At 39.0% G+C, this 25,270-nt stretch overlaps 2 protein-coding genes across 2 annotated transcripts; both read right to left on the bottom strand.

Annotated features, from left to right (window-relative positions):
* Positions 1 to 7,039: 7,039 nt before the first annotated feature.
* LOC105830105 lies at positions 7,040 to 9,076 on the bottom strand. The gene is made up of 2 exons (XM_036290177.1): positions 8,914 to 9,076; positions 7,040 to 8,463 (listed from the first exon to the last, which is right to left on the bottom strand). Exons 1-2 carry the CDS (start codon positions 9,074 to 9,076, stop codon positions 7,040 to 7,042), a joined length of 1,587 nt encoding a protein of 528 aa, XP_036146070.1.
* An 841-nt stretch (positions 9,077 to 9,917) lies between these two features.
* LOC105831383 lies at positions 9,918 to 13,889 on the bottom strand. The gene has a single exon (XM_012671470.2). It carries the CDS (start codon positions 13,887 to 13,889, stop codon positions 9,918 to 9,920), a length of 3,972 nt encoding a protein of 1,323 aa, XP_012526924.2.
* Positions 13,890 to 25,270: the final 11,381 nt, after the last annotated feature.

The following is a 25,270-nucleotide window of genomic DNA, read 5'->3' as shown; positions in this document are numbered from 1 at the left end:
CAAAATTTCTCCCGAAAAAATTACCCTAGCAGGGATAACTGGCCACAAAATGCACACCATCGGGAGCATGCAGGCCCACATTAAACTAGGCGAACAAGTATTAAAACATACTATGTACGTAGTCAAGGATGATTTCCCCATGGAGTACGACGGAATACTTGGACTCGACTTCATGAAAAAACACCGCGTAGTTTGTGATTACGACAAACAGAAATTAAAAATAGCCGGCGTCTCATTTAAACTAAGACCCTGCGGCAAAATTACTCTACAGCCGCGCAGCGAGACTATCATCCGAGCCATCACTAACCGAAATCAACCCGGAGTGATCCAAGCAAAAGAAACTAAACCCGGGGTGTATATCGGCCGATGTCTGGTGGAACCAAAAAATTTTGCATGCGCAATTAGCGTAATAAATACAACCAACAAGCCGGTAGAAATACGTACTCCGCACGTGACCATAGAAGATCACGACGAAAACGATTATCAGATATACGCTGTTATCGACGAAGCGGAATGTACAGATAAACCGCGGAGCGAACGAATCTGACAAACACTACGCACCCGGCACCTCAACTCGGAAGAAAGACAGGCTCTCACACGGATATGCGAAGAGTATCAAGACATATTCCACCTAAGTGGAGAATCACTGACATGCACCGCAGCAGTGAAACATGAGATACGTACACGAGCCGACGCATCGCCGGTCAACGTACGACCGTATCGCCTCCCTGCGAAGCATAAGGAAGAGGTGAATACGCAGATAAAGCAAATGCTACACGATGGCATTATCAGAACTAGCACGAGTCAGTGGAACGCGCCACTATTAGTGGTACCCAAAAAAGCTGACTCGGCCGGAAAACCGAAGCTTTGAATTGTAATCGACTTCAGAAAGCTCAACGATCTAACTATTGGCGACTCATTTCCCCTACCCAACATAGAGGAAATCCTAGATCAATTGGGAAACGCCAAATATTTTTCAACGCTAGACTTAGCGTCAGGATATCATCAGATACCAATGGCTGAGCACGATAAACCAAAGACAGCGTTCTCAACACCGTACGGACATTACGAATACAATCGAATGCCGTTCGGATTAAAAAACGCGCCAGCCACGTTCCAGAGACTGATGAATTCAGTACTCATAGGAATACAAGGACTCAGATGCTTAGTATATCTCGATGACATAGTGATATACGGCTCGAGTCTAGAAGATCATAACAAACGGTTAACGGAAGTACTGCAACGCTTACGAGAAGCGAATTTAAAGCTGCAGCCAGACAAATGCGAATTTTTACGCAAGGAAGTCAATTATTTAGGACATGTGATTTCCGAAGATGGAATATCACCGGATCCAGCAAAGCTGCAAGCAATAAAAGATTTTCCGGAACCACAAAAAGTAAAGGATGTTCAGTCCTTTATAGACCTTGCCGGATATTATAGAAAATTCATTAAAGAATTTTCCAAAATCGCAAAACCGTTAACCAAACTAACCAAGAAAACAGAAAAATTCGCGTGGGCCGCCAAACAACAAATAGCCTTTAATACGCTAAAAGAAAAATTAACGACGGCACCAGTGCTCCAATATCCAGATTTCACAAAAGAATTTAATGTGACCACAGACGCATCCGATTATGCAATCGGAGCGGTATTGTCACAGGGACCGATAGGCAACGATCGTCCCATTGCTTACGCGAGCAGAATATTAAATCGCGCAGAGCAGAATTATAGTACCACCGAGAAAGAATTACTCGCCATAGTATGGGCTGTAAAACATTTCCGACCATATGTATATGGGACCAAGTTTAAGATCGTAACCGATCATAAACCCCTTATATGGTTGTTTAATGTAAACGACCCCGGATCAAGACTGATTCGATGGAGATTGAAACTGGAAGAGTACGATTATGAAATCATTCATAAGGCCGGTCGCGCGAACGCGAACGCCGACGCGCTGAGTCGTAACGTGAAGCGGGAAGCTCACGTTACAGAAGCAACTGATAAAGTCCTAGCGCTAAACGAAGACGGCGAACACGCATACACATCCAATGAAGATGATACAGAAGAGGATAAAAAATGCGAACTAGCATATACAGAAGAACAGAAAAAACAGATTCTGTATGAATACCATGATGCACCTACAGGAGGACATCAAGGAATCGAAAGAACAATAAAAAGAATACGACTCAAACATAATTGGCCTGGATTAACGGCCGATGTAGAGCGGTACATAAGAAAATGCGAGTTATGCCAAAAGAATAAACTCTCTCGAAGAATAAAGGCACCTCTTATCGTCACAGATACGCCAAGCCGACCCTTCGAGAAATGTGCGCTCGACATTGTAGGACCATTTACAATAACAAACAACGACAATAGGTACCTACTAACTTTTCAGGATCATCTTACAAAATTCAGTAAGGCGATACCTATCCCGAACCAGGAAGCAAATACCGTGAGCAAAGAATTTGTCACGAAAATTGTGCTGGAATGCGGAACGCCAGATTACGTATTAACGGATCAAGGCACGAATTTCACGAGCGAGATATTCAAAAATACGTGCAAACTATTGAAAATAAATAAAATTCAAACAACCGCCTACCACCCCGAGAGCAATGGAACTCTTGAAAGATCACATCGGACTCTAGCCGAATACTTGCGACATTATATAAATCAGGACCAAACCGACTGGGACGAATGGATCCCGTACGCGATGCACACATACAATACAACGCCTCACACGGCGACAGGGTATACACCGTTTGAACTAATATATGGTCGATAGGCAGAACTGCCGACAGCCCTAACGAAACAACCTAAACCCACCTATAACTACGACGACTATGCGCAAGAATTAAGGGAGAGGTTAAGGGCCGCAAACCGTGTTGCACGCGAAAATATAAAAGAAGGAAAGGCCAAAGCAAAAACGCAATACGATAAACGCGCGAAGGAAACAAAATTTAAAGTCGGTGAGAAGGTATTATTATACGACGAGACGCTCCGGCGCGGGAGATCCAAGAAACTCGACGCGCAATGGACCGGACCGTACACGGTGACCGAAAAACACTCGGAAGTCAACTACACGATTAAACGAGGCAGGACAACTACGCGCGTGCACGTAAACCGCCTAAAACCGTTTATTGAAGCGTAACTAATAAGGCGAAAAAGAAAAAGAGAAAAGAAAAAGAGAGCAAAACAAAAATAGAGACTTACCATGATGATGCCGCCAGCCGGAACATAGCCCGAGTAACCAGGATAACAGTCATATGCTAGTGCATTACCCACACCAAAAATAAACTATCACTACACTTAAAAACTAGCACTACAAACTACGGAACAGTGTATAAGTAAACAGCCAATCAGCTGTCCATAGCTGGATCTTCAGGCGAAAGATCCAGACACGACGAGACTCCGTCGCGTAAAGATAACTCTACCGCGAATCCTACAGTATCCTCGTACTCGCCACTATGGAAACACGTCCCCTCGGAGGCTCCTTCGTCCTCTGCACTCACAGAAGCACTCATGCCAACATCCTTCGAAACGTCCACATATAAAACGAGTTCCTCCCAAGGAACGGGACCATCATTAAATTCGGCTAAATGCTCATATCCATTGACAGGCAAAGGCTCGGCAGGATCGGAACTTTTGTCCTCATCCAGAGGAATGTAGTTCAACTCATCCAAGTCGTCAGATAGGATGATCGTCTCCCGATCATGAAAATCGGAGAAGACATCATCATACCCATCGCTCTCGCCACAATCACTCCCCTCACTCTCCGCACTATAGCACGAACTCGAGTCGCGACGAAACATAGCAACGAAAAAACCGTAAACTCGCGACACGCAAACAAACTAATGGAAGGCCGACAAAAGACTGAAAATTCGTACCGCCCAAAGAAAAAATGAAAGGCAAAAAAGAAAGACGAGAACGAAAAAAATATGCACTACTAAGCAGCCACAAATTAGCAGCATCAAACGCACGTGCAGCAAAACGCTGACACAATTTAATAAGATACGCGTAGCAAAAATCGATCTAATAAGAAATTCCTCGTACACAAAAAAAAAAAAAATATTTTTTAAAAATAATTACAGATGTATAATCTGGGCAACACTAAATGCCGCGGAAGAACCGGACATAAAGCCATAGTACGAGATAGAAAAATTCACCCATCATCCGGGAATATATTTCGAGAAGATAGGAATACTACACCAAGTGGAATCTTCCTGGAAGGTGATAATCAAAGTAGACGCTACGTCACTAACCAAACGACTTACGCAATTAGAAAAATACGTACATAAAACAGATAATTTATGTCAGATGATAGCCGTAATCGGCAAGGAAACATGCACAAACTTGCATGAAATTATTAAGAAAGGTTTCGAAAGAACAAATAATCTAATAGAACGAATAAACTCAACGTACAAGAAACAAACCGCACAAAAGAGAGGATTGATCGATGGAATAGGATCTGTGGCGAAATCGTTGTTTGGTACCATGGATGCAAATGATGAAAAACTCATCAACGAGCAATTGACAATATTGCATAATGCTGAAGAACTAAATAAACATGCAATAAAAAACCAACTGAAAATAATGAAAGCGACAATAGCCCACATTGACAACAACGAACGAACAATACGACAAAACGAAAACACTCTCGCAGACGCAACTGACAAATTGCGGACAAAACTTATCGAAGACGAAAAACAGAATAATCTACATGAACATTTCATAATTATTAACGCTATACTAGCTGACTTAACGCGAGACGCAGAAGACGTATTAGAATACGTAGCAAATGTCAAAAAGGGAATGTTGCATCCTCGCCTAACACCCATCAATGAAATAATAGAGTCTCTTAAAGACGCAAGCTCGAAATTGCCTGAAGGATTATATTTCCCCTTTAGAATAGGCAAAGAAGAATGGTCGACGATAGAAAGATTCGCGGAAATAGGCGCGTATTGCGACCATTCTCATATATACACCATTCTGAAATTTCCACTCATATCAATACCGAAATATGAAATTCATAATGTAATTCCTCTACCTATCCCAGATCCAAATAACATCTTCTCATTCATAGAAGTAAACCATCCTCTCGTAGCGATAGATACAGTACAGCGTACGTATATAATACTAGCGAATAGCGACCTACAGAAATGCGTAAAAATAAATCGCGAATACTTATGTACGCAGAACCATCCGGTATATAGGATAAATGCAGACTCCATATGCGAAGTAAAAATATACGCGGAAATCAAAGAAAACAATAGAGACTGTAAAATAAAAAATACTATATCGAATAATAGTATTTGGATAGCATTAGAGAACTCACACTCGTGGCTATACTCGACACCGAGAAGCCAAGTAATCACTATATACTGTAAAGACCACGGACAGATAAAGGAAAAGATTGAAAGAACGGGTAGAATAACGTTTAAAAATAGTTGTAAAATAGCGACGGAAAACGCTATAATAAAATCACTCAAGGTATCATATGAAACGCGAGTAGAAACGTATCTACCGCAATACAACATCTCGCTAATACAAAAGTCTGACTCAACAAACGACACAGACATAACGAGAAAAATAAAATTAAAAGAGGTTATACGAAACCCAACAGAACTAGAAAGCTATAAGCAAAAAATAGATGAAATAAATAACGAAATTGAAAAAAGACCAAACTCGATCTTTCAATCGCCACACTTTATTTTTCCAATGGCAACAAGCGGAACAACCATTGTAATAGTTGTAATAGTGATAGTCATAGGAATTATCGTGATACGTAAGAAAATGCGCGGATCACGCTAATACAAAATAGAATAGTACGCGATTCTAAAATAATATATATATTTATATAATGAATTGTAAGAAATTTCTCCCGACGCGGGAGGGGCGCATGGCAGTAACCAGCACGTCTCGAGTTAGCAAAACGTGACACACGATCACGTTACAGCGAATTGCCGGACTCTGGCAAGGAACGACACGTGCACCAACGGTGCACAGCTGACTTAGCTATGACCATATATGGTCCGATAATGGGTTTCTACCCCACCAAATACAAAATTTTGAAAAACTATAAAAACCACGGCAAAGCCACGCGACAAGAAAACTCGTAAACCAACACGAGCCAAGTCGCGTCAGTCAAAAGTTCCTGTGAAAAAACCACAAGTTCAACCCGAGGACTCACAAGATGAAGATCCCGACGAAAACCGAACAGCCCATCGATGGGGTGCGCCCAATTGACCACCCTATTCGCTACGAGCGGTTCCTGAGGAGCATCTGCCTGCGGCCGACCGAGAGATGCCTCGTGGAGAACGAATTCGCCTGGAGGCGATGGTGCCGCAAGTGTTACCGGCCACACAGGGCCCAGTGCGAGGTACGAGAACCAACCTTCCACGGGTACCGCACACAGCTGGCAACAGACGAGACATGGGAAATCATCACCCAGTGTTTCCTCTGCGACACCATCCTCATGGACGTCCGACCAGCAAGGGACTGTCTACGGTGCCTTGCAGTGTTTCTAGAAGACGAGGACGCCATCCAGGAGGCCATCAACCTTAACGTCAGCCAGTAAGGTAGCACGTATCGTTATTACGAAGGTACATTCCATAGTGACTGACGCCGATTTTCTTCCACGCGGAGATTCGGAGTTATCTCGACGCTTTCGGGGGCGCTTCGGGGCTCCATACACTGCTGTCCTCGCGCGAGAAATTCGTAAGTCGTTGACAGTAGCGTACGAAGAAAATACGTAAATCCCAGTGCTAAATAAAGTTCCATAGAACATAGAATTTTGAACATACCGCCCGTCTCGTACGACACAGGTACGAAATTACATTAGAATTTAAGAACGTTCAGGAATGATAGTTTCGAACGACTTGATTTGGAACATATACACGCAGAGGTCATAAAGGAAATCAATTTTCAAAATGAACGCAGCAACAAAGTAATACAACGGCAAAAGAGATTACAATCTTTCGACCGAAATTTCAAACGAAACCCCGCGTATACATGCAGCAAGCACCGCCCGCCTTGCGACGCGATCTCAAGATGAGGGTAGCAGGTTCGGATTCTCGACGGGTAGACGGCACAACCGCGATACAGGGCGCTTATACAATCCAGAGGTAGTTTTTACATCAACAACTCGAATTTTTCCATCCTTAGCCGGATATAGATTTAGGATACGTCCGAGTTCCCATTTAGAGGGCGGTAACGATTCGTTCTGAACGAGTACGAGTTCTCCAATTCGTAAGTTAGAACAGCTCTGCCGCCATTTCAATCGCTGTTGAAGTGTGTGTAGGTATTCACGCGACCACACCTTCCAAAACTGCTCCATCATCCGACGTACACGCTGCCACCGGTCCAATCGATTTTCTTTAAGATTTAGTACAGACTCCTCAGGCAACGACGTCAGGCTTTCGCCTATAAGGAAGTGGCCGGGAGTAAGGATAGAAAGGTCCTCAGGATCATCATTTAGAGCCGAGATAGGTCTAGAATTCAAACATGATTCAACCTGAGCTAATAGAGTGGTAAATTCTTCTACGGACAGAGTATGAGATCCGACGATTCTGATTAAATGATATTTCATGGCTTTCACGCCGGCCTCCCACAATCCGCCGAAGTGTGGCGCCGACGGAGGGATAAACTTCCACGTAACTCCATCGGAAGCCAGATGAGTAATTAGATTCGGATCTCTAACTAGAATCTTAAACACTCGCTTTAGCTCACGATCGGCACCTCGGAAGTTAGTGCCATTATCACTGTACATATTGGAAGGAAGACCCCGTCGAGCAACAAAACGCTTGAAGGCTGCTAAAAACCTGTTAGTGGAATAATCGTTCACCAACTCGAGGTGGATCGCACGTGTAGCTAGACACACAAAAACGGATACATAAGCCTTGAAGGATTTCTGCCCTCGGCGTTGGACAGGTAGAACATGAAAGGGTCCAGCGTAATCCACGCCGCAGTGCATGAACGGACGAGATGGAGTGACACGAGCAGCAGGCAAGTCAGCCATGATTTGAGAGACAGGAAGAGCTCTATAGCGGGAGCAAACGACACAGCTATAGTTGATTGATTTAATCAGATTGCGGGCGTTCAAGATCCAAAAATTCTGTTTAATAACACGTAAGGTTAATTGAGTGCCGCCGTGAAGACATCTTAGGTGAGCGTGATCGACTATGAGAGTAGCTACTCTATGGCGAGGAATGATAACAGGGTGTTTTTCATCGTAAGAGAGTGGGGCGTTCGTGAGCCTACCGCCCACTCGTATCACACCCTCACTGTCAAGGAAAGGAGTAAGATTTTTTAACTTACTGGTGTTTGGCAGAGTTTGGTTCAATTTCAATGCGTGCAGTTCCTTAGCAAAATTATTGTTCTGTATCAGCTTAATCCAGAATAAACGAGCCAGGCGTATTGCGCCCACCAAACTAGGCTCCCTCAAGCTCAGATTCAACTTCGTTGTCTCAACTCGGACAGATAAGATGTTGTGACGTGACGTTTTTCGTCAGTCACAAGGGCCGAATGGCCCGGCCGGGAAAAGGTCATTTGGGGCCGCTCATTAACCCGAGCGGGGAGGAGCGGCCTCTCCTTTTCTCAATGAGATTTTGTTAGTTCTTAAGACACGTAGGTATCCGCCTAGCGGAAGTCGCGATCCGCGGGAGAGGTGGTGCGCCAAGATGACCTTTTTGTGATTAACGGAGCAGCCGTCGAGGGAAGATGAATGAGAAGCATAGACGACCGAGCGGCGGGGCCCCGGACAGCCGGAGGACAGCGAGCAAGGGCAAGTAATTGCATACAGTACTGAGGTACATTGTAAAAGTCAGGGGACAGACACTGCCGTTATACTGTATTATAGAGAAAGGAGCAGCAGTCCGGTGCAGCCGGAGGCGACGCCGGGGAGGAAGCATGCGCCCCTACATCCGACAACCAGGATGGAGGAAGCCCCAGCCGGCGCGGTAGCCACGGCCCCGAGGAGTGGGCCGGACGGGGCCTGATCAACCCCGAGCCGGCTCAGCGGCAGCCGAAACAGCCAAGGACATCGTGGCGTGCAATCCGCGGCCTTCAAATTACGCGGCGTCATGACCAGAGGCGCCCTCGGACGCTGAGATCCTGCAGGACGGGCGTAGGACCCCCATCGACTAGCGATCGGTGTGCGCAAATCGAAGCGCGATCGATGCGCGGGCCGCTGCCGGCGTCCGCGGCGCCCCCGACCGCTCACGGTTCGTCACTGTTCGGTGAGATAGCAACAAGAGCGGTTCCACGGCCATCGACGACGCTACCCTGCTTGTAAGGCCACCACTTCGACCACGCGGTAAGAGCGAAGACGGCCGGCCCGGCCTTTAGTGAGAATTAATTACCCTACCGAGCGTTCGGTAGGCAGATTTATTATTCTCGGGATACCGAGAGTCGAGTCACCGCGTAGCAGGGCCGTGTCGATCTTCGCTTCGTATAGAATAGTTATTGCGCCTATTGTCTCCCCCCTCAGGGAAAATGTCGAGCCGACAGTCGATCTTTGTAATTGCGTAAGAAGTAAAGTCTCGCGACGGGATAGCGCGTACAGTAATATCCGCCGGGATTCATCGGCCGCATACCGAGAGTGTAAGCCAGTTGTGCAATACCGAGGCGGGCTTCCGCAGATGATTTCTACACGGAATGCGCAAGTTACGTAGCGGCCTATCCCGTTTATCGTCTATTAAGTATTGTTAACGTCGTGTGTCGTCATATTGAGGTAGATTGTATTCTGTGTAGAGTAAGCTTTGAGCTATTGTAAATGTTGAGTTAAGTACGCTATAGTCATACCGGTCAGTGCGTTATAATGAATAGATTGTAATCGATGGCAACGCAGTTGCCATTCTAACTTCAATACATGCTTCTTATAATTATTCAGTCGATCTAGTTATTCACGCGAGACCTCTCCTCTCCTATTCCGCGTGCCGAGAAAGAACCTCGCCCTTCTGCCATTTCGTGTGGAGGCGGACTAGTCGGCATTTGGCCGTCGTGCGAAGTACCGAGAGTATCGCGAGTTTTGTGCGGCGCGAATTACGCGCCTGGCGCCCAACCTTTTGTTGAGAAGCACGGCGAAGTTGCAGACGTGAAGAAAGTAACGTTGCAATATTCAAAAATAAAATGCAATAAGCGGTTATTCTAAGCAAGCGAGGCCACGAGGAGACTTCGTTAGGAAGTTCCCACTCAGAGAGTAGAGTCGAGATAGCGAACGCTTTTCTAACGCGTCTTTCCTTTTCGGCTTCGACGTTTCCGTTGGTAGAATGTTCAGGCCATTCCGCGGAGTTCTTTGAGAGCCACAGAGGGCCTTTCCACCACAAGGGATGAGATAAGAGTGAATCAACATCAATCCCCCTAGATGCACAGTCTGCAGGGTTTTGTTCAGAACAAACATAGTTCCACTTGGCTTTAGGCAAACGTTGATGTATATCGGACACCCGATTCGCTACAAAGGTTTTCCATATCACAGGATGTTGAGAAAGCCAGGCTAGAGTGACCTTCGAATCAGACCAGCAATAGACAGGAGCGTTATCCAGGCCTAGAGACGACAGAATGAACGACAATAACCTGGCCAGCATGGCGGCAGCGCATAGTTCTAATCGAGGCACACTAACGGTTTTGATAGGAGCCACTTTTGTTTTACAAGCCACTAAGGAGGTTTCGTACTGATCAGAGTTGTTAAGGATGCGAAGGTAAACAACGGCAGCGTACGCTCGTGTGGAAGCGTCCGCGAAGCCGTGAACTTCAATTCCGAGCATTTCGGGACTCTGTTTCGTCCAACGTGGAACGTGAATTCTTCGTAGTTCAGACAGACTCAACAGATAGTTATTCCACCAACAGAGAAGATCAGCAGGTAATGGTTGATCCCATTCCACTTTACGCAGCCACAATTCCTGCAAGAAAATTTTGGCAGATACAATAACAGGAGCGATCAGTCCCAGTGGATCAAAAATGCGAGAAACGACAGACAGCACGGTTCGCTTACTAGAGGTAGGGGCTTCACAGTGATTGTATTGAAAGGAGAACTTATCGGACACAGGGTCCCAATGTAGGCCCAGAGCCTTGATCGAAGCCTCCTCCTGGAAAGTGAATCCAGCGGGTTCCAGTTGGTCATCCATCGGTATATCAAGCAACAGGTCGCCGTAGTTCGACGCCCATTTTCGTAGATGAAAGCCTCCTAGTTTCAAAAGAGAGGTAAGTTGAGAGCGCATCTCCAGAATCGTAGCGACCTCATGAGCGCCAAAGAGAGCGTCGTCAACATAAATAGAGTTCGACAGGATCGAGACAGCAAGAGGAAACTTGTGGCCTTCATCAATACAGAGTTGTTTTAAAACACGCATCGACAGAAAAGGAGCGCAAGTAGTACCGTAAGTAACGGTCAATAAACGAAAGTGATTGATAGAATCATGAGGATGGACTCGCCAGAGTATCCTTTGGTAATCAGTGTCGGAAGGGTGTACAAGAATCTGCCTAAACATTTTGGCAATATCGGCCATGTAAACCAGACGGTGAGATCTCCAATTCAAGAGAATAGACGGTAGGTCCTTTTGTAATTTGGGGCCTGGCAATAAAAGCTCGTTCAGCAAGGAACCATAATCGACAGTGCTGGAAGCATTAAAGACCACTCTCAATGGGGAGGTACTCGATTCCCGAAAAACGGGATGGTGCGGCAAGTAGTAAGTAGAAGATCGAGAGATTTCCTCCGGAGGCACAGGAGCCATGTGTCCAAGGTTCTGATACTCTAGCAGAAATGCGTTGTAGGAGTGAAAGAGTTCCTTAACTTTGTGTAGTCGCGTTTCTAGTTTCATCAGAAGACGGGTAGCCACACGCATCGAGCTGCCAAGATTATCCTTCATTTGATCCTTGAATGGGAGGCGAACAATATAACGACCTTTAGCATTACGCGAGTGCGTAGAGGCGAAATAAGATTCGCAGTGGAGTTCGTCATCCGTGAGAGGCGACGAACAAGGGAGTTCCCAGAATCTTTGCAAACAATGATCTAAAGACGGAGTTACAGTAACATTGAGACACGAGGCTTGACTCCGGTTAGACAAACATTTTAGATCCGAGTCAGGATAAGGAGTATACGGCCCAAATAAAATCCAGCCTAAAGCAGTATTTTGAGCGACGGGTTCGCCTTCTGATCCTTTACGAACGCCCTCAAGGATAATGGAGCTGTAAACGTCAGCACCTATCAACAAATCAATACGATCCTGACTAGACGGATCGGAGTCGGCCAATCGTAGACCTCTAAGGTGAGGAAGTTGAGTACAATCCACTCTAACACGTTTACAAGTAGTGAGACTGGGAAGGACGTAGGCCTTAGTTCGAAGGACAGCAGGAGGGTTGTCTCTGGTGGACAGTAAAATTGCGGTAGAATAGTTAGCGACGTCGCTGCATCGGTCACCCAATCCCGTGACTCTCACGCTTGTTTTTGTTCTCTTAAGACAAAGGGCTTGAGCAGCCCTTTCTGTTATGAACGTGGCTTCGGAGCCGGAATCGACTAGAGCTCTCAATATCAATTCTCTTCCATTGTCGGAACAAACTAAAACACGAGCAGTAGCTAACAGAACGGGAGAGTCATCAGAAGAGAGTTTCCTTGAGGTTAGTACCTTCAGAGCGTTTACAGATTTCGCCTCGTTCGTGTTAGAGACAGATGCAACGGTAGCGGACCCGTCCGCTTCCGGCGCTATCGCTGAAGCGTCCGAATTCTTAGCCCCATGAAGCAGGGAATGATGTTTTCCGTGGCAGCGAGCACAGCGAACAAGTGAAGGACATTCCCGAGGAAAATGTCCAAACTTTAGACAATTGAAACAGCGGCGTAGCGTCTTCACGTAGGTTTTTCGTTGATCTACGGGTAAAGATTTAAAATTAGTACATAAATACAGAGGGTGAGTTTCTTGACAATAAGGGCACGTATTCTTACTAACATTAGCAGCGAGAGACCTAGTGGCTCCGGCACGATTCGCTTTATTATTAGGAGGTTCCTTAAAGTCAAAAAGAGCTTCTAACGCTAGTATTCGTTTCAATAGAAACTTTCCGAGATCGGAGAAAGGAGGGGGAGTTAGAGAATCGCCGAGATGGAGTTCCCACTCCTTCCTAGTCTGAGAATCTAATTTACGAACAGCGATCGCAACCACTAGGTCATCGTCGACTTTACGTTCCAGATTTCGGAGCGCATGAAGCGAGTCGTTAATGGCGTCGCGCACGCGTCTCAATTCCGAAGCGGATTCGGACCTCATAGGAGGGAGATCAAGGATTGTGTTTAAATGAGAAGAGATAATCACGCGAGGATTATCATATCGTTCAAGTAATTCGGCCCAAGCAGACAAATAATTAGCATCAGTTACAGAGAAGTTTTTTATCACGCGACAGGCGTCTCCGATTAAACTAGTCTTCAAGTAGTGCATTCGCTGAACATTCGAGAGACTTTCGTTTGAAGCGACTAATGTAATGAATAAGTCTCGGAAATTAACCCATTCGTTGTATTGCCCAGTGAACTTTGGTAGAGGAATACGCGGAAGGGGCACTTGAGCAGAATTACAATCACTGACAGAGTGGTTACAGGGGTTGACCTCAGAAACGACAGAGGGTTTCGACAGCTTCTCCAGGGCTTCCGCCAGGTAGTCCGAGGCCGTTAGGTAAGCTTCCTCAGCTTGGCAGAACATCTGGTCCGTGAAATAAGCGAGTTCCGTTAATTCCTTGGTAGAGGCGAGGCTCCTGATGTCGGCGTGTAATCGTTGACATCTTGAGCACAGTTCTTGCAGGATGGACAGACGGTTTCTAATGACAGCTCCAGAATGATTCTTCGATCCCATTTTTTTGAAATTATCGATCGTGCGACAAATGCCGCCGATGACTTCTTCTTGCTCCAACAAAGACCGCTCCATGGTAGTAACACGGAAGAATCACGTGAACAGAAGCGTGCTACAAAGTTGAGTGAGTACTGTACTAGTCTCAATCGAATATATCGAAGAAAGTACTTATATAGACCAAAACAGAGGCCGAGTAAATAATCGGCTTGTCCTTGACGTAGGAATGTAGCGACAGAGTGACGTTGGCTCACTCTCTCTCTCTCTTAAACTGGCATTGATTCTTAAATATCTCCGACTTCTCTTTCATGTGCAGATTTAACGACTGCCGGAATCCGGCTCGAAGGACCAAAATTTTGTTTAGCTTAAGCACTAATAAAAGATCGAACTTGTTTTCGGAAACACTAGGACAACCAATGAGGAAAAGAGAGAGAGAATCACTTATTTTCGGCTTCCTTCCTTTATTCACTAAATTAATTCTGATTAACGCTTCACAACTCTCAGGAGGTATCAGCGTTCTTCGTTCTTTTAATGCTCCGGGCCGGAGATCTCGTGTTCAAAGTTTCACACAACAGTTCACCGAAACAATTAAGCGATATCGAATCAGTACAGTAAGGTAGCACGTGTCGTTATTACGAAGGTACATTCCATAGTGACTGACGCCGATTTTCTTCCACGCGGAGATTCGGAGTTATCTCGACGCTTTCGGGGGCGCTTCGGGGCTCCATACACTGCTGTCCTCGCGCGAGAAATTCGTAAGTCGTTGACAGTAGCGTACGAAGAAAATACGTAAATCCCAGTGCTAAATAAAGTTCCATAGAACATAGAATCTTGAACAAATAGGTATTGCTTTTAAATATATGTTTACGTACTATTTCGTTTCTTCGCATTTCTACGAGTACTTTTCACAGATTGATTATCATTGGCGATATTATATAAATTCTCATCAGATTCATCGGATGAACTTGTGTCTCTATATGTTCTGTTTTTATGCATATTTTGTTTCTTCGCATTGCTATAAATACTTTTTAGTGATGAATTATTATTACTAGTGTTAACTGATGACTCTCTATTTTCATAAGAATTTGTATTATTTTCTGTTGAATATTCACAATTTTCATCACTGTCATAACATTCACCACTATCATTATTATTGACACCTTGTGCTTTTTCTAACACTTGAGACATTCGTACGATGTCTCTACTTATAACAGGTTGCCTATATATTTCCTTATGTATAGAAGTAGCATGACCCATATGTTTGGCAAGATCAGAAACATCATTTTCTGACAAATCTAATGCTACACTTATCGTAGCGAGGTGTTTTCTGAGATCTGTTGCACGTAGAGTCCATGGTCGTTCTGCACCACATTCGGTAGAAAATCTTCGCATTAATTCACAAGCATCTAGGTATCTAGGGCGACTTTTGTCGTATCCCGGAATTCCAAATAAATAAATATTTTTACTGGGAACATGAGCATCATGTCGATATTTTAAAAGTATTTCAATACATTCCAATAAATCAGCTGATAATAATACAGGGACAGTCCGCATTAGTTTCCCGCGTATAGTGAATCTTACATAATTTTTTGCTATTTCTCGTGCTTCTGATGATAAAGATTGGAATAAACCTTTGTCTGTGCTCTCTGATATCCGTACATAGTTTTTGAAATCTTTAATAAGAAGATGCTCTATTTCACCCGCTCTACGACGATTAAATAGTTGTACGGATGTAAGAGTTACTTTTGCTAGTTCTAGCCAATTATTAAAACAATACTTTTTCTTTAATGTCTTGCACAAAGTTTTACGCTTTTCGTCAAGATAATTACGAAGCTTTATGATGTCATCCATTGAAGGAAGTTCTGTAATTTTATGCCTTTTATTTTCCTCCTGCGCTTCTAAAGCAGCCTTATTAACGCTAGTTGGAAAATCATCTACGAGAAGAGTAAGAAATTCCTCGGCATCATTCTTTGTTTCATAATCTTTTTTCTTTATGCTTTGAGTAATCAATAGATTTCCGACTTTTTTAAGTAAAGTTCCCATTAGTTGTGGTGTTGTTGTTATTTCATAAGTATTTGTATCATTATTAAATGCAGACATCTTGTTAACTGCTTTTATGCAATCTTCGTAAAATGCAGGATGATAAATTGACTGAAAATCTGTAACTTGTACGTTTATCTCTCTCATTGTTTTTAAGAAACGACCGAGGTATCTAAGATGTGAGCGAATTAATTTATGCTGATACTGTTTTCGATATTTGCGGCACAATCTATTGCCAAACATTATAATTAATTCGTCATATCAAATCAAACGTGTTATATCGTCTTCCCTAAGTACAGGAAAAACGACCTTTCGTAATGTTTCTTCTGCAATAGAATTAATACGTCCAATAATGGCTCTACCCATAACCATCACAGATCTATTTTGTTTACTACAATAGCCTGTACAACGACGAAAATGACGTCTGATACTATTTTTTGCAAAAAAGCCCTTGCATTTTGCACAAGCTGTATAATCTTTTGCGCTTTTTTGTTTATTTATGCGAGGGCGTCTGCACACAACAAGTTTTCCGTCATTAACATTATTATTAGTATTGTGAACAAAATTGCCATTTCTTCTTATTGTTTCAATTATTTTTTTCCTTTCTAAATTATTTGGCGGAAGATTAAAAAACTTTTTAACGTCGGGTTCATTACGATGAACTGTACCTAGATGACGAGCAATTTTCGATTGCAACTTATGGCAATAGAAACAGTAGTTTTTTTTATTACCACCTTTACGACCTTCAGATGGATCAATCTTAAGATTAATGTCATCAGGACAAAATACATTGCTCTTATTAATTTGCTCAGATATTTCGAAGCCTGAAGAATTTTTTGAATTTTGTTTAGATCCATTTGATTGGTTCTTTTTATTAATTGAATCAAGAAATACATCATCTGTTTCTACCGAAATAGAACTATGTTCAGAAGGACAATATTCCGAGTCCGCATTTTCTATTATACGTGTATTACTTGCGTTTTCGGAAATATGTATATCTTGTGTATCATCATTAAAATCTATATTTGAAAAATACAAATTAATTTCTAGATTATAAGTAAAAAGTCAAAATCGGATATAAATAGAAATCAGATTTTTATCTTTAGATTTAAAAAATAGCACTGCACTTAGAAACTCTTTCTCAGAAAATTACGCAACGTAGTGATTTATAATTTGGAACATTTCACAAATATTAAAAAATATTAAAAAATGTATTTGTTCAAAAATGTATTTAAATTATGTACTCTTTTGAAAACATCTTTAAAGCTAATGTAGAAGATTTCTCTAATACTATTAAAGATACTAATTTTAAATTTTCTACAATACATCTCCAATACATGTATGAAAACATCTTGAATTTTACGAAAACATTGCAAATTAACAAAAAAGGATCAGAGTAAAAATTAATGTTGCATAAAAAAACAAAGACTTCATTTTGTACTAATGCATTTACCTTTTATGTACATCTTCGAAAGAATTCTTATTGTAATATCTCATTTTATTTACATAATAAATACTACATTCCAAATTAATGTTATACTTTATATGTAGGTTTTTGAGTGAAAAATTTTTAAGGGTCGGTTGTTCCAACTTCTTGGTAAATTTATCTATTAGGTAAACATACGTTTATTTTCATCTTGTTTCTTATATAAATAAATACAGACACATATTTACCTGATAGCTAAGTTTACCAAGAAGTTGAAACAATCGACCATAAATGTAGTATTATTTTTCTAAACGCTTAAAGATAAAGACTCGTTAGAAGCTTACTATCATAATCTGGATTATTCTCTTCCGATTGCTCATTATATTTATCAAAATCATATTCAGTCTCATTACTGTTAGTGATTTTTTCATCAATATTTGTAAAATTATCCAAAAGTTAAACACAATAAACTTTAATGTAAATTTATTTTCAAGAAAAAGTTTGATTTTTTAGATTATAAAAAAAAATTTATTGAAACTTTACTCATAAATTTACACACACAGATACACACAGATTCTATTGAAAATATAAATTCAAGTATAAGTCGAATGTAAAGAAAGAGTAATAGAAGCATAAACAAAACTTCTATAAAATGTAAATTGATACGATGAAATGTAAAAAAAAGCATTCAAAGAATTAAACACTTCTTTTATATTTCAATGCTTCAATTTACGCTTCATAGAAGTTTTGTTTACACTTCTATCGTTTTTTTTTTTACATATGAATTTTACATATGAACGCTCGAATTTTTATTTTCACCAAGGGCACACAATTATTCTATTTTTCAACATTAAACTTTGTAAAACAAAAATTAACAAAACTTTACTTGACTAAAATGACACCTATCAAATAATAATATAAAACTATTATTATTTGAAGACTATATTATTATGGATTATGCAATACATTGTGCAATTTATTTCAACTAAATCTTGGCTGCTTGGTGATCAGAATAATTTATACTATAATTATATTTAATTAATTAAAATAAAATAAATGCTTTTTATGTTTATATTTCATACTTATCATTTTAAATATCTTTTTTAAGATAAATTATGTGATCAAAAATAATCATTCATAAATCAGTGTTAATTTTGAACTTTACGTTAATTTTATTAATCCCAAAAATAAATTATAAATTGACATTCTATTATGCAATAATATTCACAATATATTACAAACATTCAATATAGCCTACAAACAATCAATAATATTGTGCAATATTAAGTAATAATTATTATATACAATAATATTAAGGGCCTAAAAACGCCACATAATCTTCTTTTGAGAAAACATAGAAACATATCACCATATTTTATACGTACCATTAATATAAACGGTACTTATATCATCATGCATAACACGTGAAATCAAATTTTCGTTGTCACGCACATAATTCAACGGTGATGTAACTGATGTATCACTATAAGTTAAAAATTAAATGTAACTATGAATTAAGAAACTATAACCCAATAAGCACGCAATTTTAAACATTTTTTTAATATTGATTTTTAATTATTTTAACATTATTAGTGTTTATTGTACAAATAATATTTATTTAATATTTATTAAACATTTGTTTTATATTAACGATTAAGTAATGAATTACAAATATATTTGTAAAAATGCTTATTTAACGTTTATTTAATATTTATAAATTATTAATTTTTGGTTAAAAATAATTTAAGAAAATTATTTAAGTATTATTTATTTAATAATTATGTAATACTTATTTTACATTTAAAAAATTGTTTAAAATATATAAAAAAATATTCATGTAATATTAATTTTATATTTACTAGAACACAACATTGCGCGCGCTTCGCGCGCGCCACTTAGCATTTTTATATTGAACATTGCACTTTTTTTTCTTCTGTAATATTACTCTCACACACTTTATCATATTTAATGCCCTTCTCTATCTCACGCTCCTTCTCCCCCTCTCTAAATTATTAATTATATTATTAATGATATTAATTATATTATTTTCATATTGTTCAATATTACTCTTACACTTTACTTTCTTATTTAATCCTCTTCTTTATCTCTCACGCTCTCCCACTCTCCCACCTCCCCCCCTCTGTCTCTCTCTAAACACAAATTAGTAATTATATTTTCATGTTTCTTAATATCACTCTTACATACTTTATCTCCATACTTAATCCTCTTTAAATAAATTAAAAATTATAATATATTATATGTAATGTTACCTGTTAATTTTCAATCAATTTTCAAAACTTTCACTTTCTGGCTTTCTTGTTTAATCTCTCTCAATAACAATTTCCTTTTATCTAATCTCTTTCCTTTTCTAATCTCTTTCGACAAAACTCACTGTCTCTCTCTGACCATTTCAACAACTTCTAATAATAAGCATTCAACAACTTTAAAATTAAATTTTTTTAATCTTATGCCTTAATAATACATCATTAAAATTAAATTTTTTAATAAATTAAAATTTATAATATTACATGTATTGTTACCTGATAATTTTCAATCAAATTTCAACACTTTCACTTTCTAGATTTCTTTTTAAACTCTCTGGATCTCAATTCTTTCTCTCTAATCTTATTCCTTTTCTTCTATTAAAATACACAAAATGTCAAAATAATTAAAACGCAAATGATACTTAATGAAAATAATAATTAATAAAAAATAATAATTATTAAGAATGATAATTAATAAGAAATGAGAATTAAGAGTTTAAGATTCCTTTTTTTCAAAATATTTAAAACGCAAATGTTACCTTCCCGAAATCTCTCTTTCTCTCTCTCTCTCTCTCTCTCTCTCTCTCTCTCTCTCTCTCTCTCTCTCAGAAGAAAAGAGAGCAGTAGAAAAGTATAAAATTAGTGTGGTGATAGTTCTATAGACCGGTGACAACAGGAATCGTTATCTAGCCGGGAAAGGCAGATTGTGAATAGCTGAATTATATTTCTATAATCATGTGTATCAACGACGTTGTGACAAGCAAGCACTGACGTGGATGGAATCTGCTGACGTGTAGCGAATCGACAACGGCGGAACACAAATGTCGACGATAGAAGAGGACACCGAATATCGATGTTCGGCATGCAAGAAGGCTATTAAAACTGAAGTAGTACAATGCAAATCATGCGTTAAACTGTTTTACCATCCAGGCTGTGTTAGTAAACACAAAATTTATGATAGAAATAATGAAGTAGTACCGTGCCAGGGCCCCTTTGCAAAATTTGGGATAGAGAATGAAATTGGAGAAGTAAAGAAAACGGCAAGTAGCAACAGAGATAGGCTCGGATCGGCAGGAGCATCTGGAAGACCAAGCACAAGCACGAGTGGATCGGCAAATATGGACCTAAAAATTGATTGGCTCATAAGAACAATAAAAGAAATAAGAGACGAGACTATATGTAAGAAGGAAATTAAAGTGATGATAAAGGAAATTATCCAGCATGAGTTAAAGAATATCAAAGAAGAGCTAGAAGAAGTAAAAAGGATGCTGTCCACTGGACCTAGTAATTCATCAAGAGGAGCACAGAAGAGTTATAGTGAGATAGTTAAAGAAAAGAAGAAAGAAAATGTTATAATTGTTAAACCTAAGGTTCAGCAAGAAAATGTTGATACGGCTATGTTAATAAAAAAGAAAGTAGATATAAAAAATATGGAAATGGGAGTAACGAAAATAAGGAGAGGAAACAATGGTACAGTCATCTTGGGATGTGAGAATGGAGAAGAAATGGCAAAATTGAAAACTACAGTGCAAAACAAGCTGGGTGATGAATTTAAAGTTACTGAGTCACTACAGATAAAGCCGAAAGTAAAAATTGTTTATATTGACGAAGAAGAATGGAACTTGAGTGATAAAGAATTAATTGATTCAATTAAAAAGCAAAATAAACTTGGAACACAAGAAGAAAATAATATGAGAATAGTGAAAAGATTAAAAACTCAACCTAACAGAAGAGGTAAAACAGAAGGCGCCATAATAATTGAACTAGATGAAAAAACACATGAATTAATGTTGAGCCAAGGAAAAGTAAATATAGGATGGAAAAGATGTCCTGTATTTAATCATATTAGTGTTAAGAGATGCTTTAAATGCTGGGGCTATCACCATTTTGCGAAATACTGTACGCGAAATGAAGCATGCCATAAATGTGCAGGTAATCACAAATCAAATGAGTGTACAACAAATGAGAAGAAATGTGTAAATTGTATGTATAAAAACCAAACGTATAACTTGAAGATAAAAGATGACCATGATGCATTGAGTCCGGAATGTCCGACGTTCAAAAGAGTTCTACAAGAGGAAAAGAGAAGGGCCGGCTGGGAGGATGCAAAATAGCAACCACAGAAGGAAGAGGAACATATACTGTATACAAATGCGCAAAGTTTAATGGCACATAAGGACGAGATACACCATCAGATTATGAAGAAATTAAATCCGGCAGTTATTGCATTGTCGGAGTCAAGACTAATTGCGGAAATTGAAGACAGTGAAATAAGTGTACCGGGATACAGTGTGGTTAGATGCGACGCGGAAAATAGAAATACAGGGGGAGTTGCTCTGTATGTAAGAGATGATATCAAGTATGATATAGTAGTATTGAAAAAATTAGAAAGAATTGTGTGGTGCGTTGCAATAGAAATGAAAGAGAAATTATTTAAAGGAGTGTTAATGGTAATATATCATTCACCGAGTGCGTCACATGGAGAGTTTATAGGATTCTTAGAGGAGATAGTAGAAGAATTAACGATAAAAGAAGAGTGTATAATATTAGGAGACTTTAATATAGATTGTATGACAGACTCTTATTATACAAATAAACTACTAACGACTATGCAAAGTCTAGGTATGAAGCAATATGTGGATAAACCAACGAGAGTTACCGAAAATAGTAAAACAATTATAGATCTAGTTTTTGCGAATAAAGATATAAATGTAGAAGTCAAGTACGAACCTAAGATAACGGATCATGCGTGGATAAAAGTCGTAATAAATACGAACAAGACTGTAAACAAATATAAAGAATTCAGTGGCAGGGATTATAGTAGATATAATGCGGATGAGCTTATTAAGCAAGTGGAGAGTAATTTAGAAAAAGGATATGATTTAGATATTAATGTAAGGGCAAAGAATTTAATTAATAGTATTGTAGATGCGCTAGACATCTTAGCACCTAAGAAAATTTTTAGAATACCGAAAATATGGGAAGGGAAAAAATGGTATTCAAAGGAAATAGAAGAGTTAGCGACTAGAAGAGATGAGGCTTATAGAAAAGCATTATACGATAGCACGGAACAAAACTGGCAGCAATTTAAAATAGAAAGAAATGCAGTAGTTAATTTAATTAGAATAAAGAAAAAAGAATATTATGAAAATATGATTGATCATAATAGTAACAATCCCACAACTATGTGGAAATCATTAAAAGAAATTATTAGAGGAGGACCAATAGGCGCAAAAGTTGTAGGAAAAATAGATTTTGAAATATTAGACAATAATATAGAGTGTGATATAGCTGATAAATTTAACTTATATTATATACAAAGTATTAAAGACATAATAAAATCTATAGATAAGAATTATACAACAAGCACAAATAAGAGAACTATTTATTGTATTGAAAAGAAGGGAGAGCTAGAAAAATTTGAGTCAATTACGACAGAACAAGTAAAAATTATTAGGGAATTACCAAAAAAGAAAGGCACAGAAGAAGGAATAACTAGCGATATATTAAAAACGGTGTCTTGTGTCATTGGAGAGGAATATTGTGATATAATAAATAAGTCATTGAGTGAGGGTTGTTTTTTGAAAGAGTGGAAAACATCCACGATAATTCCAATACCAAAAGTAGAGAAACCTAAGAGGGCAAGTGATTATAGGCCTATTAATATATTACCAATATATGAAAAAGTACTAGAGATAATAGTTAAAAAGCAAATTGAGGTCTACCTAGAAAGTAATAATATCATAACGGAACATCAGTCGGGCTTCAGAAAAAATTATTCGTGTGAAACAGCAATTCAAACAGTTATAGATGAATGGAAATTGATTATTAGTGAGAGACAAATAGTAGGAGTTATTTTTGTAGATCTTAAACGAGCTTTCGAGACAATTGATAGAGAAAGATTATTAGAGAAATTATACCAGTATGGTATTACAGGAACAGTTCTAGAATGGTTTAGGTCGTACTTAAAAGATAGAATGCAACAAGTTCAATTTAATGATAGATGGTCTAAAATAATGACTACGGAATACGGAGTGCCACAGGGTTCGGTATTGGGCCCATTGTTGTTTATAATATATATGAATGATATTGTTAACGTTTGCTCGGATATGTGTAATATAAAAATGTTTGCGGACGATACCTTAATATATGTAACAGGTGAGAGTAGTGCGGAAGTAGAGAGGAAATTGAATATTGCATTTAATGTAGTGGAGGAATGGATGAATATTAATAAACTGAAGATGAATTCGGGGAAAACAAAATATATGTTAGTTAGAGGGATAAGAAAAGAATTGAGAGGCAATACTACTGTGAGATGTTTGGATGGAAGTAAGATTGAGCGTGTAGAAGTAATAAAGTATTTGGGTATAATTATTGATGATAGACTTAGATTTAGCGGTCACTGTGATTACATGCTAAAGAAAATAGGGAAGAAGATAAGTTTTTTAAATAGAATTGGGAACTTTATCTCGGCTTACACTAGATGTACGATATACAAGACAATAATAGCACCTCACTTTGAGTATTGTGCGACGCTACTATTAGATATGGGAGATACACAGTTAAGTAGGCTCCAAAAAGCGCAAAATAGAGCTATGAGAGTCATATTGCAATGTGACAGACGTACCAAAGTTAAATGTATGCACCAAGCGTTGCAATTTATGACCATAAGACAAAGGCTGTATTACAACACGTGCATATTTATTTTTAAGATTTTAAATAATATGATGCCGGAGCAATTTAGTAATAGACTTAGAATAGTAGAGGGTGAACGCGAAACTAGGCAGACAGGGGATATTGTTATTGAATTTCGAAAAACAAGAAGCGCGCAAAAAAGTTTATTTTATGAGGGTGTGTTAATGTATAACGCATTACCACCCGAAGTTAAACATTGTAATCGTTTAGAAATGTTTAAACGAATGCTAAAAGAGTTTGTTTTTAATGATGTAACATAAAATTGTATATATATGTATTGAAAATAGCTGAGAAAGCTAATAAAAGATCAATCAATCAATCTCTCTCTCTCTCTCTCTCTCTCTCTCTCTCTCTCTCTCTCTCTCTCTCTCTCTCTCTCTCTATTTCCTTCTACCTATCACTTAATTTTTGTAATTTTTTTAAACTGTTTATTTTTTATAGATATTTATGTATATATGCACTGGCGCAAAATAAAACGAGCCAAAAATTTTGACCGAATTTTAGGCAATCTTCAAAGTGATGCAACTTTGCGAAAAATCATCTAAATTACACATTGTACTTTTTTTTAAATTAAAGGGCAAAGACTCTACTTTGAGAATCCCTAGGCGAAAGTTTGATTTGTTAAGTGCGAATACAATGCTCTGTGTATTGTAAAAATTCGATATTTTCTGCAATTGTCAGCCTTTTGCTGAAATTAGTTTTTACAATGCTCTGTGTATTGTAAAAATTCGATATTTTCTGCAATTGTCAGCCTATTGTAGAAATTAGTATTTACAATGCTCTGTGTATTGTAAAAACTCGATAGTTTCTGCAATTGTCAGCCTAATGCAGAAATTATTTTTTACAATGCTCTGTGTATTGAAAAAACTCGATATTTTCTGCAATTGTCAGCCTATTGCAGAAATTATTTTTTACAATGCTCTGTGTATTGTAAAAATTCGATATTTTCTGCAATTGTCAGCCTAATGCAGAAATTATTTTTTACAATGCTCTGTGTATTGTAAAAATTCGATATTTTCTGCAATTGTCAGCCT

The sequence above is a fragment of the Monomorium pharaonis genome, chromosome 1 (assembly GCF_013373865.1).
Source record: "Monomorium pharaonis isolate MP-MQ-018 chromosome 1, ASM1337386v2, whole genome shotgun sequence".
Classification (NCBI taxonomy): domain Eukaryota; kingdom Metazoa; phylum Arthropoda; class Insecta; order Hymenoptera; family Formicidae; genus Monomorium; species Monomorium pharaonis.
The sequence above is the reverse complement of the archived record's forward strand: the minus strand, read 5'-3'. Positions and strand labels throughout refer to the sequence as shown.

Bases quoted from the DNA above. Each gene is read 5' to 3' on its own strand.
- LOC105830105 (XM_036290177.1), bottom strand. From the start codon at position 9,076: ATGACGCCGCGTAATTTGAAGGCCGCGGATTGCACGCCACGATGTCCT. The intron at 8,464-8,913 runs GTAGGGGCGCAT...TATCTGTCCGAG, and splicing joins CTCCATCCTGGTTGTCGGAT to TTGAGACAACGAAGTTGAAT.
- LOC105831383 (XM_012671470.2), bottom strand. From the start codon at position 13,889: ATGGAGCGGTCTTTGTTGGAGCAAGAAGAAGTCATCGGCGGCATTTGT.